Source organism: Daphnia pulicaria, chromosome 4, assembly GCF_021234035.1.
Source record: "Daphnia pulicaria isolate SC F1-1A chromosome 4, SC_F0-13Bv2, whole genome shotgun sequence".
Classification (NCBI taxonomy): Eukaryota; Metazoa; Arthropoda; class Branchiopoda; order Diplostraca; family Daphniidae; genus Daphnia; species Daphnia pulicaria.
In genome coordinates, this window is record NC_060916.1 from 20,147,348 (window position 1) to 20,160,332 (window position 12,985).

Below are 12,985 nucleotides of genomic sequence, written 5' to 3' on the forward strand. Positions count from 1 at the left end.
AAAAGTAAGTGAATATATGATTTGAAAATCAAAGAAAAACCATTCATTTCTCAGTGATAAATTTATGCTAAGTCAGTAATAATCATGTCCGAATTTTGATGGCGAAAATCATTGGAAAATTAATCAAGCTTATATCCTTCAATTATCAGTGATTAATCAAAGGGGCGTTTTCATACGGGCTTCCTTTGACTATCCATGGCGATTCCACGTACTGGAATTTCAGCGGAAGTTGGATGTTGTTATTTGGATAGTGTGGGAAAAAGTTCGAATATCAACACACAATTTCCGCATTTATGTTCGTAAAGTTTTCCAATGAATTTGCAGTTCACATTTTCGAATATAGGAAAGAGTGGAATATCCCAAGGGTAAGTATACATCGTCGGAGGAAATACTCAACCGTAGAGTCGAGGGGCAATTCTTGCATCATACCCTTTCTGTTTCTATTATAGACGCCTATTAGGAAAGTTGTTGCGACAATAGACAATAACTAATGTCTTCCCTTAGATTCGACTTTCGTTTTTTGGGGTGGGACGTGGAGCCCAACGGCCCAACTGACCCTTTCCATTATGCAGAGTAGAAAAACAAAAATATTGGGGCTCTTTTGAAATTCGTTTCGGTTTAAAAATCTCTTTTCTATTCGATTACATCCTGAGTGTCTCCGTGTTTCAAAGAATAGTTTATAACAAACTGCTGGGCCCGCGGTCGTCTAATATCTGAGGTGGTTATATCGTGATGAGAGTTTCCCTCTCATGTCTGCAGTTCTTTCACTCCCGGAGACAGAAAAATCCCAGACAAACGATTGTTTTGCTTTGATGCTTCATCATCTTATTTTCTTTTTGGGAGAAGAGACAATACACTGATTTCCGACGGCCTTGGCCGGCACCGCATAACCTGTTGCGGTGGCGGCCAGAATAAAGAAGAAAAAGAGGAGATTATCAACTGGTCTTGAAAAATCGATCGATTGCCGCCGCGTGACAAATTCGTGTGAAATTGCAAAACATTTAGTTACTCGCACGGTCCAGCACTACACCCTTCCCGCAGGACCAAATTAATATCGCAATCAATTTTTAATTAATGTTTTAGTTGATTGTCAACTATACCTACCGGAATTTAAATTCAGAATTTTTTTGGATGGAGTCATTAACAGCAAGACTGTGAACTTTGATGATAGAGCTATTCTTTTGATGAAATAAACATGGTTCATTGAATTCGAGCCTGCGGTCTAGAAGATACACCTTATACTATGCGTAAAGAATGCGTATTGTACATAGTACACCCTTGAGAAAAAGATATGTCATCTAATCCTAACAGCGCGAGTTCTACACATCCGGGAAATAAACAAACAACATGTCACCACCAAAAAATTCGATTCGATATACTTATAGGTGATCCCACTGATCCCCCCCTTGAACATGTTCCTGGAAAAAGTTTAAGCCCCTGTTTGGCGTATTCATCAAGCAACGGTCTTGTCCTATGTTGGCTAAAATACCGCAATTCAAAAATATAGCTCGGCAAAATAATTTTAAAGTCCGGGATAAGAAAGATGAGATCATTTTGCATCGAGATGGAATGGCTGTCATTGGCTGGTCAAACTGACTTGATGTTAAAGAAGGTGGCAGCTGATGGAGAGAGGGAGGTTTTATGGGGCGGAGTCGCTCCAGGTAGAACATCGTTTCCCGTGAAATAACACGACGGCCGGGTTGAACCAGCGGCGGGGGCGAGCGGGCGCGCGCTCACGACATCCTTATAAAAGCTGGAGCAGAGCGGCTGAAAAATTTACTTTCGAGTGCGACTCAGTTGTGGCGAGAAAGTGAACAGACTCTTCCTCAATCTCAAGAGTTGCCAGTGTATCATTACTTAAATCCAACAACAGTGAAACTTCTACCAGACCATCGAGATCATCTCCAGTTGTTTCTTGTCGTCCTCCCATCGACAAGACAAACCTTAAGGATCAGTATCGACCGCAAATTTCCACAACCATCCAACGTAAGTTGAAATTTTCAAACGCATCGCAGGATGTATTTCCCTAGATTTTCCGAGGTCCGCAGTTCGTTTGTAGGAATATTATTTGTTAATTCATATTTAAATTCATTGGCGTATCTTCGTGGATCAAAATTGGAATTCAGTTAATTATTTGATACTCCTAAAAGAGTTTATTTCCAAAGATAAAAGTGTCTTTAGTTGCTGACCTTTACCTTTGCGGTGTCCCTCCTGAATGAAAACGAAACGCAAAGAGCGGATGCAAAGACCGAGAGTGATTTCGTATACCCGGGAACCCTTTTCCCCCTTTCCCCCTTATTCATACGGACCAACGGACGTATGCGTGTTTGAATTTCCTGAAATCGCCAAATGGGGCCAGTTACGACCTAAGTCACTAGCCAACAGGTTAATAACAGGCTACCGGTGGACAATAGAGGGCGAAACATAGAAAGTGGTAGAAATGGATTGAAAGTTGACATGGGAAAAGTGAAAACAGGAGACCCCCGTCAACTTTTGGAGAAAAAGGTCAAGAAAGACCTCCCATTTTCTTGTACAAAGACATTTCTATAATGAGATATATGATCTACGAGTTAAAAAGCAACACAGACAAGAACAGGAAGTTGCTGACGTCACTTATCTACAAACAGTAATAAAAGACAAAATCGTGTAATACCTCAAACTCCTCCTTCCTTTTTACTTTTGAAATTCATTGTCAAAAGAATTCTTCTTTACCGGACTTTATACATCTTTTCTCTTCGACAAGTCTTTGGGGGGTTTTAGCTTCATCCTTAAATTTAAAAAAATAAAAAAAATGTCTGATCTCCTTCTCTGTGCTGACCGTGAATAAAAATGCTCAGCGTGTCCAGCGCGTTACACCGTATAAATATAATACATAGACTTTATGCGATCGAAGAACAATAACAGGACAGTGATAAGCAGTTTTCCTACATTGCCATCGCGTTCGTTTCATCCTTTATTTATATTTTATTTTAAAAATTCTTAAATAACTAACTTTTTTAGCAATTGACATTGACATTTTGCAGAAGTCGACGGTGGAAGGAAGATGGGCGCCATCGACAAGAAATGCATCTGGATATCACTGCTTTTCATCTTAATGGTAAAGTGAACTCATTTCACGTCTTTGATATAGATATAGCGGTCGTCTAATGTTCATTTTCCGTTTAAAGCCAGCGATTTTGGCATTAGAATTGGACGACAAATCCGTTCAGGAGGTCCATCCAATCTATGTCGGCCAAGAAGACGCCATCAGACCACGGTTCATCATTACAGCCCGTGCGTTAGAAGAACCCATCGATCTGATTGAACACGAAACTGAAAGCGAACAAGATGCGACGGAACAGGCGACCGATGAAACCAATGAGACGGGAGAAACCGAAGAAGCGGTGACAGATGAGCGATTCCATAGCACCGAAAGCGGATTATTCACTTCAACATCGGCTCCTTCGTACTCAACCGAAATGGCCTCTACCGTTCCTAGTACCGAACAGAACATCGTAGCTCGGATTGGTGAAGCTGCCGACACTTCAGCTATTCTAATTGACACATCTTCGGTAAGGGATCTAAAAATTCGTTTAACTACCATTCAGTTTTTAATCAAATCGAGATTTTTTTTCCCATTTAAAGTCTATTCACGAAGAAGTAATCAAGGAAGATGATGATCTAAACACTTCGTCGACCAACTTAGACGTCCATCACCGGAGAACAGACCCTGATGATGAAGGAGACCATCAGGTGCTATACGCTAAACTCAAACATCCCATCAGACCTTCGCTAGGCAATTTTCCTGATCACGTATGTTTTGTTTTTTAGCTCAGAATAAATCTCTATTAGCAATAAGACAATTTTGTTTTGTGAAGACGGAAACATCGGTTGGCTCTATTTTCGGACGGCCATACAACGCTAGACCCTTCGGACTACCACCACGGCCCACTACAACCGATCAGGGTATCGGCCTCTTCCCAAGTTTTCCGCAACGACCAGTTCCTAATCCAGATGGTGAAATACCGTCTCCCGATCACTGGAACAAACCCAACCGATGGGAAAAAGAAAAAGCGGCCAATCAGCGTTTCAACATGACTCGAGTTCTAAGTATATAGCAGTATTTTAACTTTATCCTTTTTTAATATTAGCTAGCTGACAAATTTTTATTAATTTCTTTGAAAGATATTGAAGCTGAGTGTCAGAATGACTACATGAAGATCAAACTGCGTTTTAACGGATCCTTCAGCGGCATCATCTACTCCACCGGTATTTTCACTTGAAAGAACATTTTTTTTTTAATATTTTACATCTTTCATGAACATTTATTTTCTCCGAAATAAAACTAGGGTTTGCTTACGATCCACTCTGCGTCTACGTCAACGGGACCGGTCGTGATTACTACGAATTCTACATCCAACTGAACCGTTGCGGTACACTGGGTGGCAACACGCACAATCTGGACAGCCGCAAACAACCGACGGTAAGCTTTTTGAATTAAGTGGCTTGGAACGACTGGGCCGATCAGTTCTCTGCTTCGACGTGGAAACAACAGGGTTGTCGTACACTCGTTGGGTGATATGTGCTGGTGTAGAATCTTTGGACGGTTTAGTCAAGTTCGAGTGCATAGAAAATGAGCAAAGAAAGAACGGAGAAAGAAAAAGGGAAAGAAACTTTTGACAAAAAGGGTAAGTTTTGCATTGAAGGGCAACTTGGCGTGACGCAATGTCAGAGCCTCTGCATGCATAGTCTCTTTACAGTATCGATAGGACAATAGATGGCAAGACTTGGGGGTTGTTGGCCGGCGAGGGACCGTTACGGGGGCGCACGCGGGCAGATCGCGGGAGAGAGATGACGGGCAGGATTGACAACAAGCCCCGAGTCCGATAAGCTAGTAGAGGCAGTGAGTTTAAGAACCTTGCGCTGGCTGCGTGACTCGATTTTTTTTTTTTTTTTTACTTTTTATTTTTTATTTTCTCTCTCTCTCCCGCTCCGCTTTATTTTGTCGTCACTATTCAACATTCAATGCCGACCGTGTATACATGATACGGTCCCTTTGTGTGATTCATTTCCCTCTCCGTCAAGCCTTTCTGCTGATATTGAATCGGCGATAGATAGAAAAGGAAATCATCCCAGGGTTGTCACCGCAGAAAAACAATTTGGTTAAATAAAACCCGAGAGTGTCATTGCTCCGAGCCTCCGATACCAAAGTTCACCAAGACAGCACAGACCCGGCAAATTCAAACCCGACCATCCTTGAAATTGGACTGACAGCGTTTCTAATTCGACTCTTGATTTTCCTTCACTTTTCTCTAATTGTCGTATTGAAACAATTAGAAAAATTTCATGTGGAACACGCTGAGCATCCAGTATAGTGCGCTCATCGAGGAAGAATGGGACGAGCATTACAAGATGACTTGCGAATATGGCTACGATTACTGGAAAACGGTCACTTTTCCTTTTTTAGACGTGGGGTGAGTCGTTGTTTCGCTTTAATTCAATTGAAATATTGGCCATTTGAGAAGTGAACGATTTTTTTTTCCCGACAGGGTGGCAACCGGTAATCCGATGACGTTCACGCTCACCCCGCCAGAAGCCCACATGGAAATCCGTTCCGGCTACGGTACAACAGGTGCACGAGTCACTGGACCGGTTCGCGTTGGTGATCCATTGACATTGGTCGTCTACATGCGTAGCCAATTTGGTAGGCTACTATGATGACATTTAATAATCTATAGAATAGGATTTATGGAACAACAATTGTCGCATTAGATGGATTTGATGTCATCGTTAGCAACTGCTTCGCTCACAACGGTGCTACTAAAAAGATCCAATTAATTGATGAGAACGGGTAAGATTTTTCGTACAAATTAATAAGCAAATGAACGACGACATAACAAACAATCGATTTAAATTATAGGTGTCCAATCAACGAAAAGCTCATAAGTCGATTCCGGGGCACATGGACGGATGCGGGACTATACGAAACTCAAGTCTTCGCCTACATGAAAGCTTTCCGGTTCACTGGAAGTCCAGCTCTGTACCTTGAGTGCGACATTCGAATGTGTCACGGACACTGCCCGGTAACATTCCAACGCTCTCTCGACTTCACGATTTCGTTTTTTCTTTATATCCTCACTTGTAATATCAATAATGCAGACTCAACCGTGCTACTGGAGGAACAGTCGCGAGCTAACAAAGCGTGACACGAATTCTGTCGCAAGAAGCGCTAAAGCCAACACGACCCTGTCCGAAAATCTCAGCTTGTTCCAGGCCCTGCAAGTCATCGCTGATGATGAGACGGCAGCTGATGAGTTATCCAATAATTTCACGGCTGATCAAAAGACGAGTCAGAGTGGATCTGATTCAGATCACATTTGCCTCAAACCTGTCGCCATCGGAGCTCTTGTTGGTAATGTTATCAAAACACTTGAGACGTTTCATGGGTGCAAACAAATTTTTATGATTCGAATAATGTTGCAGGTTTATCTGTCTTGATTTGCACGATCTTGAGTATCGTCTTGTGCATTCTGTGCGTGCGTTTGCGTCACCGCTCGCAGTCGGAAAGCTCCCTCTATCACCAGCACTACGGACCACCTCCATCTGTCGACAGTCAGTTTGGCAGCCACAAACATCGATCCAATTTTCAGTAGCTTAAAATCACATCAGCCCAACAAGGCATCAACCAACAAAAAAACAGCCATTTACATGATCCGCTTTTAAAAAAATTTGAACAATTTGACGCTTCTTTTTTGTTTTCGTTCGCGCGCGTTTTTTTTAAACCCTTTTTTAAAATAAGCGGATGGGTTAAATTGAACATAACGAACCGGTAATTTGTTAATTCGTGTGGGCTTTTTTTTAGGATTTCGTTTTCCAATGCGGTTTCTTGATTAATGCGTTGATGGTAACAACTTTCTATAAAGGTTTAGTGGAGGGGAAAAGATCAGAAATAATCACATTGAATGAATGTTGGTGGGCGTCGCTATCATTTTTACATTTCTTGCATATTCTATATAACAAAATTTTGTTTTCAAGTATTTTAATTCATTCGCCTTGATGCATTGTCGTGATGACGATCAGCTGCGTGCAAATACACTGTGACTAACGTAAAAAAGATGGATTTTTTTGTCGAGTCATCTTTCTCATTTTATTATTGACAACGGACAGGTAGAAGCCGATCAAAAGTGCTTTCAAGTTCGTCGTAGGCACGGGTGCTCACGATGGACTCGAATGCCTTTTCATAAAAATTCTTTTGATCACTCTCCACCCCCCTACTGTTTTTCCTTCTGGTTCCAACTTATCTAATATCTGGATATAATATACCCTCCCAAGCCACCGAAGGGCGGCACGTCTTTCATTAGTTGGGGTGAACGGTGGCAAAAAAAGGTAATGTTTTCCCGAGAAATCGTACCGAATCAAAAGCCAAGGACAGGATGCTAAAACTCTGGAAAACAAAATTGTACAAAAGAATTAAGGAGAAATATTTGTGAGCTCTTTCGTTGTAAGCGTAATGTCATAAAGCAGAGATGACTTTCGTCGGGCATTTGCTTGAATATTAAGCAGTTATTTTTAAGGGGATTCATCATTGGATAGGTGGCCACTGATATAAAATTGGAAGAGTCGGTTGGTAACTTGAAAATTTCGTCAACCGAAGCATCGTACGTAGAACAACGGTTTATTGTTGCCCATACAATATGTTTTGTTCGTTGCCAATGTTTGTCGTGACAAGGGAGACATAAAATCCAAATGGTCAATGAGAAAATAAACCAACAGGACTTTTTAACATGAACGTGAATTCAACTTCCTGCATCCGTTGTTGCAATTGTTAAAGATTTTATAACTGTTATGCGACATAATCTTTCAATCTTGTTATTTTCGTCCTTTTCCTTACAGACACTGACGTCTGATCTAAACAACATAAGTAATTGTCAATGTCTCACAATATCGCAATTAAAAAAAAAACGATCAGTTCAGTCATTCTGCAAATAAATTATCTGACTTTCGTTAAAATTTGAAAATGTTTGAAAGGCGTTAAAGTTACACCACGTAAGTAATTTAAACTCTGATATTTTATTCAAACATATGGAATAAGTTGTGAGAAAGCCCATAGAATGGTACTATCTATCCGTGCAAGAAATAATTGTTGAAGTTTCATCCAGACCACGAATTTTGCGTTTTTAAATTACATATATATTCAAGTATATTTTGTGACCTTTTCAAATATATACGAGTTCATTTTTTATAGCAAACTCCTAAAAGTAATATACTTCACGAAAAATCGAAAAAGAAATTACCGCGCGCCAATTCACTTTCTGACAGATGGATACACGATGCCAGATTTCAACAAACCGCCGTCAAAGGCTTTATACCAAAATAAGTGAAATACTATTTTTAGCTTACATCAAAAGTAGATAAATTTGTAGAGAATAAACATTTGTTTCTTGTATAATTATGATAAATATTAGATTACTGTGGAGATCTATTTGTGGAGTCCCAGTAAGGCACTCTTTATCAACAGCACACAGCAGTCGATCTCTCTTTCTCTTCGTTCGAAATCGAAATCGCTTTCCTCGGCATCAAACAGATATCAAAAGCCGCTTGGTCTTATCTCCTTCTGATTTCAAATCCAGATTAAGTGTTACTCAAATTCGTTTTTCAAGCACCATGTCGTCGTTTACGTATCCAATTGCTAAACGCACAGATTTTTCTGAAAACTTGCACGGAATTGCGGTAAAACAACCAAAAAGCTTATTCTTTCGATAGATGTCAGCTGGAATCTGTTTATTTGTTATTGTTCACTTACTCTAAGATGTCAATGTCTAATTTGAAATTTTTTACAAGGTTGAAGATCCCTACCGCTGGCTTGAAGACCCAGACTCTGCTGAAACACAGGAATTTGTTCGTCTTCAGAATGAGCTCACAACACCCTATATTCAGGGGAGTCCAGCTTTGTCCAGTATCAAAACAAGACTGACAGAGCTGTGGAATTTTCCCAAATATTCTTGCCCAACAAAAAAGGGGAATCATTACTTCTTTTATAAAAACTCTGGCCTCCAAAACCACAGGTAAGAATAATAGATGTAATTGACACATATTCAAAAATATAATTCTTTATCAATTTGGCAGTGTTCTGTTTGTGCAAGACTCTTTAGAGTCGGAACCCAGGATCTTTTTGGATCCCAATACCTTATCAGATGATGGAACTGTATCTCTTTCAATGAAAAAATTTTCAGAAGATGGTGAAATCTTTGCGTATGGTCTTAGTCAGAGTGGCTCAGACTGGAACTCCATACATTTCAAATGTGTCAAAACTGGTAAAACATTTGTGACTTGTTATTGGTTCTCAATTCTAAAAGATATGTTGGCAAAACTTCCACAGGTGAAGATTTTCCTGAAGTTCTTGAAAAGATAAAATTTTCTTCAATATCATGGACCCATGATCACAAAGGAGTGTTCTACTCATGCTATCCTGAACAACAAGGAAAAACTGATGGTTCAGAAACCACATCTAATGAAAACCACAAGTTATTTTATCATCGGATTGGAACGCAACAAAGTGAAGATATTCTTGTTGTAGAATTTCCGGAAGAACCCAAATGGCGAATGTAAATTATATTTTCTTTTGTTTAATTTAGCTGAAATGTGATTTTAAAAGTGAAAGATATTACTTTGCAGTCAAGGAGGAGTTACCGACTGTGGACGTTATTTAATAGTAACAACCGGACGAGACTGCCAATACAACAACGTCTACTTTTGTGATCTCACTGCCTTGCCAAATCAAGCAATCAGCGGTAAACTCGAACTGACCACCGTAGTTGACAAGATGGAAGCGGATTACGAAGTAATAGCCTCAAATATTTTTATTATTCTTTTTGGGAACTACTTTATCGCATTTATTGTATATTTCTTTAGTATGTAACTAATACCGGTTCAGTGGTGGTTTTCCGTACCAACAAGGATGCCCCCAACTATCGATTGATTCAAATTGACTTCAATCAACCGGAACGTGAGCAATGGAAAACTCTGCTGGAAGCTGATCCCTCAGACGTTTTAGATTGGGTCGCTTGCATAAACAAAGATAAACTCATCGTCTGCTATATGCACGATGTCAAGGTTCGAAATGAGTATTGATCAATGAATTGAATTTTTGTTATTATCGTTTCTCTTTATTTGGCATTATTACGTTTCAGAATATTTTGCAATTGCGCGATTTGCAAAATGGTCAACTATTGAAAACGTATGCTCTTGAAATGGGTACCGTGCGTGAGTTCTCTGGAAAAAACACTTCGTCCGAATTTTTCTTCCAATTTGGTTCGTTTTTAACTCCTGGCGTCATTTATCGATGTGATATCGGAGAATCGGTGGAAGCCGAGCCAACCGTTTTCCGCCAAATTGAACTTAACGGATTCGATCCATCTCTTTTTGAGACTCAGCAAGTTTTTTACCCGTCCAAAGACGGCTCACGCATCCCAATGTTCATCGTCAAGAAAAAGGTTATCGATTTTTGGTTTTGTTTTGTCTCGTTATCACGTATTAATTAAATTTGTCTCCCCCTTTTCCAGACTGTCGTCTTGGATGGGACTAATCCTTGTCTTATGTATGGATATGGCGGGTTCAACATCAGTCTTGAAGTACGTAAATAATAAATAAGACAGAAACTCGTTTATTGATAACTGTATTAATGATAACCCTTTCGATGTTTCGTTGAATAGCCAGCCTTCAGTGTGACCCGAATCGTGTTCATGCAACATTTCAACGGCGTGTTCGCTGTTCCCAACATACGTGGAGGAGGGTGGGTTTATTTTTGTAATTTGTTTTTCCAAATTGGGGTTAAATTCATCTAAACAATTTACAGAGAGTATGGTGAAGCGTGGCACGATGGTGGGCGTCTATTCAACAAACAGAACTCATTTGATGACTTCCATTCGGCCGCTGAATATCTAATCGCCAATGGCTACACTTCCCGCTCAAAGTTAGCTATACAAGGTGCATCTAATGGTGGTTTGTTGATAGGAGCTTGCGTCAACCAACGTCCTGAGCTGTACGCCGCTGGCATTGCCCACGTCGGGTAACAAAGACTCATTATTCCAACTCACGAAACTTAATCCTATTTCTGGCTCTCGTTAATTTCTTCTTGTGCGTCCAGTGTAATGGACATGCTGCGGTTCCACAAGTTTACCGTGGGTTATTGTTGGGTGTCCGACTACGGCAGTCCCGAAGAGAAGGCGGCATTTGAGAATTTGTTGAAATTCTCACCGCTACATAACTTGAAAGTACCTGAAACTGGCCAATACCCGGCGATGCTGTTGCTCACGGCCGATCACGACGACCGTGTCGTGCCGTTGCACTCGCTTAAATATATGGCCCAGATGCATCACACGTTCAGGGACTGTCCAAAACAGGTACGGGGGTTCTTTCAAATGAGGTCTAACCACAATTTTACTAAACAAAGAAAAATAAAAAAATATTTGTTGTTTCTTCCATATGCCAATGTGATTGCCACACAGACCAACCCGCTCATGATACGCATCGAAACTAAAGCCGGTCATGGTGCCAACAAACCCACCTCGAAAATCGTAAGAACCTCCTTAAAAGGAGACGCAATTTCATTTCATTTGATTTCACGTTTTCTTTTTCTGCATAAGATAACAAGAACCTGATGCCGTTTTCTTTTTTTTCTTCTTCCCTTACTTCTTTTTTCACTTGGTCTGGACAGATTGACGAACACAGTGAGGTCTTTGCGTTTTTGGCTCGTGCCCTGAATCTGGAATTCCAATCGTGAAAATGCGAAGGCTGCAATCAATCCAACTCGTCGAACTCTCTCCTCTTAGGATCATCGACAGAAACGAACTTGGTTAGTTAAGTAGTAATTAATGAAACTAGGATAAAACACAACCACACAAAATTAAAATTCTTAATCCGTGCAATGTACAACAAACATTATCAGTTTTTTTTTCTCTATCCCACACCATGATTCTAATTGGGGTCTGAACTCTAGACTCATAAGGTTTCAATAGCCGAAACGATTACTAAAGTGTCGATCAATACAGAAAATAATGCGCCTTATGTAATACCCTACTATTTAGATATGTTGGAGCATAAGATAAGTTTAAATTGAACGAAAAAAAAAAAAACCTGTAAGCATGTCGTATATTTACAATGTCACGTATCTGTTGAAGCGAGAGAAAAAGGAGGTTTCTCCCCAGGTGGTGACATCTTTCTCAGAAGGGGAAGCTTAGCAGATGTCTCGTCAATGCCGAAGCACATAATCTTCCATGTATAGAGAGAAACAGGTGAGAAAAGCCATTGTAGTCGTCGTGTCGTGTTTTTATGCTCTTGATTTCACATAGCCAGGAGAAGATAAACTTGAATTATTTGATGGCAATACAACAGAGCGAATAAAGATGGAAAAAAGATAAGGGAGTAGAAATGCCACGGAGAACTCTCCGCGGAGGGAGATTTGGAAGAGAAGAAAGAAGGCAAACACGCTCATCCCAGAAATAGTTTCGTTTATTCTTTTTTAAACTTTTTACTCTCTGGTCTGGTCGTCTGTGTTTTTCCAATGTTTCTTATTATTTTTCTTTTCGCTCCATTTCAGCCCCCCGTGTGGCTGTGGCTTCTCGCTAGCTGGTTCTTTTCTCAGAGATTTAACAAGGAGGAAGTTTGGAGGGGAACGAACGAAGGCATGGGGCTGGTGATGACAGCGAAAGGATCCCAATATTATTCTGCCAGCAGAGAGCGGGGGCGGGTTTGCTGGGGCGGTGGGGTCTGCAAAACAGCAGGGGGGTTGATACAACGACGACTGGCCCCACATTACACCGACGAGCAAGTAAAGCTCTGTGCTAGCTGGCCAACAGCACAGTTCCTATTTAACAGCCAAAGTAAACAGGACACGCGAGACCGGGGTTATATTTATAACCCTATGCTCTCCTGGTGTAATAATCGTTTACATGGGCCTCGCTTTATCTTCCACTCGTTTTTTCGCGTGTTCTCACGAGACTATCGT

General features: G+C 40.6%; 2 protein-coding genes across 2 annotated transcripts; both read left to right on the forward strand.

Moving 5' to 3' along the window:
• Positions 1-1,792: 1,792 nt before the first annotated feature.
• On the forward strand, positions 1,793-6,656 carry LOC124335963. The gene is made up of 13 exons (XM_046789472.1): positions 1,793-1,986; positions 3,024-3,097; positions 3,168-3,551; positions 3,625-3,792; positions 3,858-4,089; positions 4,165-4,248; positions 4,329-4,462; positions 5,317-5,453; positions 5,529-5,683; positions 5,752-5,830; positions 5,900-6,062; positions 6,139-6,391; positions 6,463-6,656. Exons 2-13 carry the CDS (start codon positions 3,044-3,046, stop codon positions 6,630-6,632), a joined length of 2,013 nt encoding a protein of 670 aa, XP_046645428.1. The 5' UTR covers positions 1,793-1,986; positions 3,024-3,043; the 3' UTR covers positions 6,633-6,656.
• Positions 6,657-8,357: 1,701 nt separating this feature from the next.
• Positions 8,358-12,045, forward strand: LOC124337514 (prolyl endopeptidase-like). The gene is made up of 13 exons (XM_046791532.1): positions 8,358-8,709; positions 8,821-9,044; positions 9,106-9,293; positions 9,359-9,584; positions 9,655-9,820; positions 9,892-10,092; positions 10,170-10,472; positions 10,542-10,610; positions 10,692-10,771; positions 10,835-11,047; positions 11,126-11,381; positions 11,487-11,555; positions 11,696-12,045. Exons 1-13 carry the CDS (start codon positions 8,431-8,433, stop codon positions 11,759-11,761), a joined length of 2,340 nt encoding a protein of 779 aa, XP_046647488.1. The 5' UTR covers positions 8,358-8,430; the 3' UTR covers positions 11,762-12,045.
• Positions 12,046-12,985: the final 940 nt, after the last annotated feature.

Excerpts from the sequence above, each read along its gene's own strand:
- LOC124335963 (XM_046789472.1), top strand. The coding sequence starts at position 3,044 with ATGGGCGCCATCGACAAGAAATGCATCTGGATATCACTGCTTTTCATC. Across the intron at positions 3,552-3,624 it reads TTCTAATTGACACATCTTCG|TCTATTCACGAAGAAGTAAT; the intron begins GTAAGGGATCTA and ends TCCCATTTAAAG. Across the intron at positions 4,249-4,328 it reads CGGCATCATCTACTCCACCG|GGTTTGCTTACGATCCACTC; the intron begins GTATTTTCACTT and ends AAATAAAACTAG.
- LOC124337514 (XM_046791532.1), top strand. The coding sequence starts at position 8,431 with ATGATAAATATTAGATTACTGTGGAGATCTATTTGTGGAGTCCCAGTA. Across the intron at positions 9,821-9,891 it reads AGATGGAAGCGGATTACGAA|TATGTAACTAATACCGGTTC; the intron begins GTAATAGCCTCA and ends ATATTTCTTTAG. Across the intron at positions 10,473-10,541 it reads TGTTCATCGTCAAGAAAAAG|ACTGTCGTCTTGGATGGGAC; the intron begins GTTATCGATTTT and ends CCCCTTTTCCAG.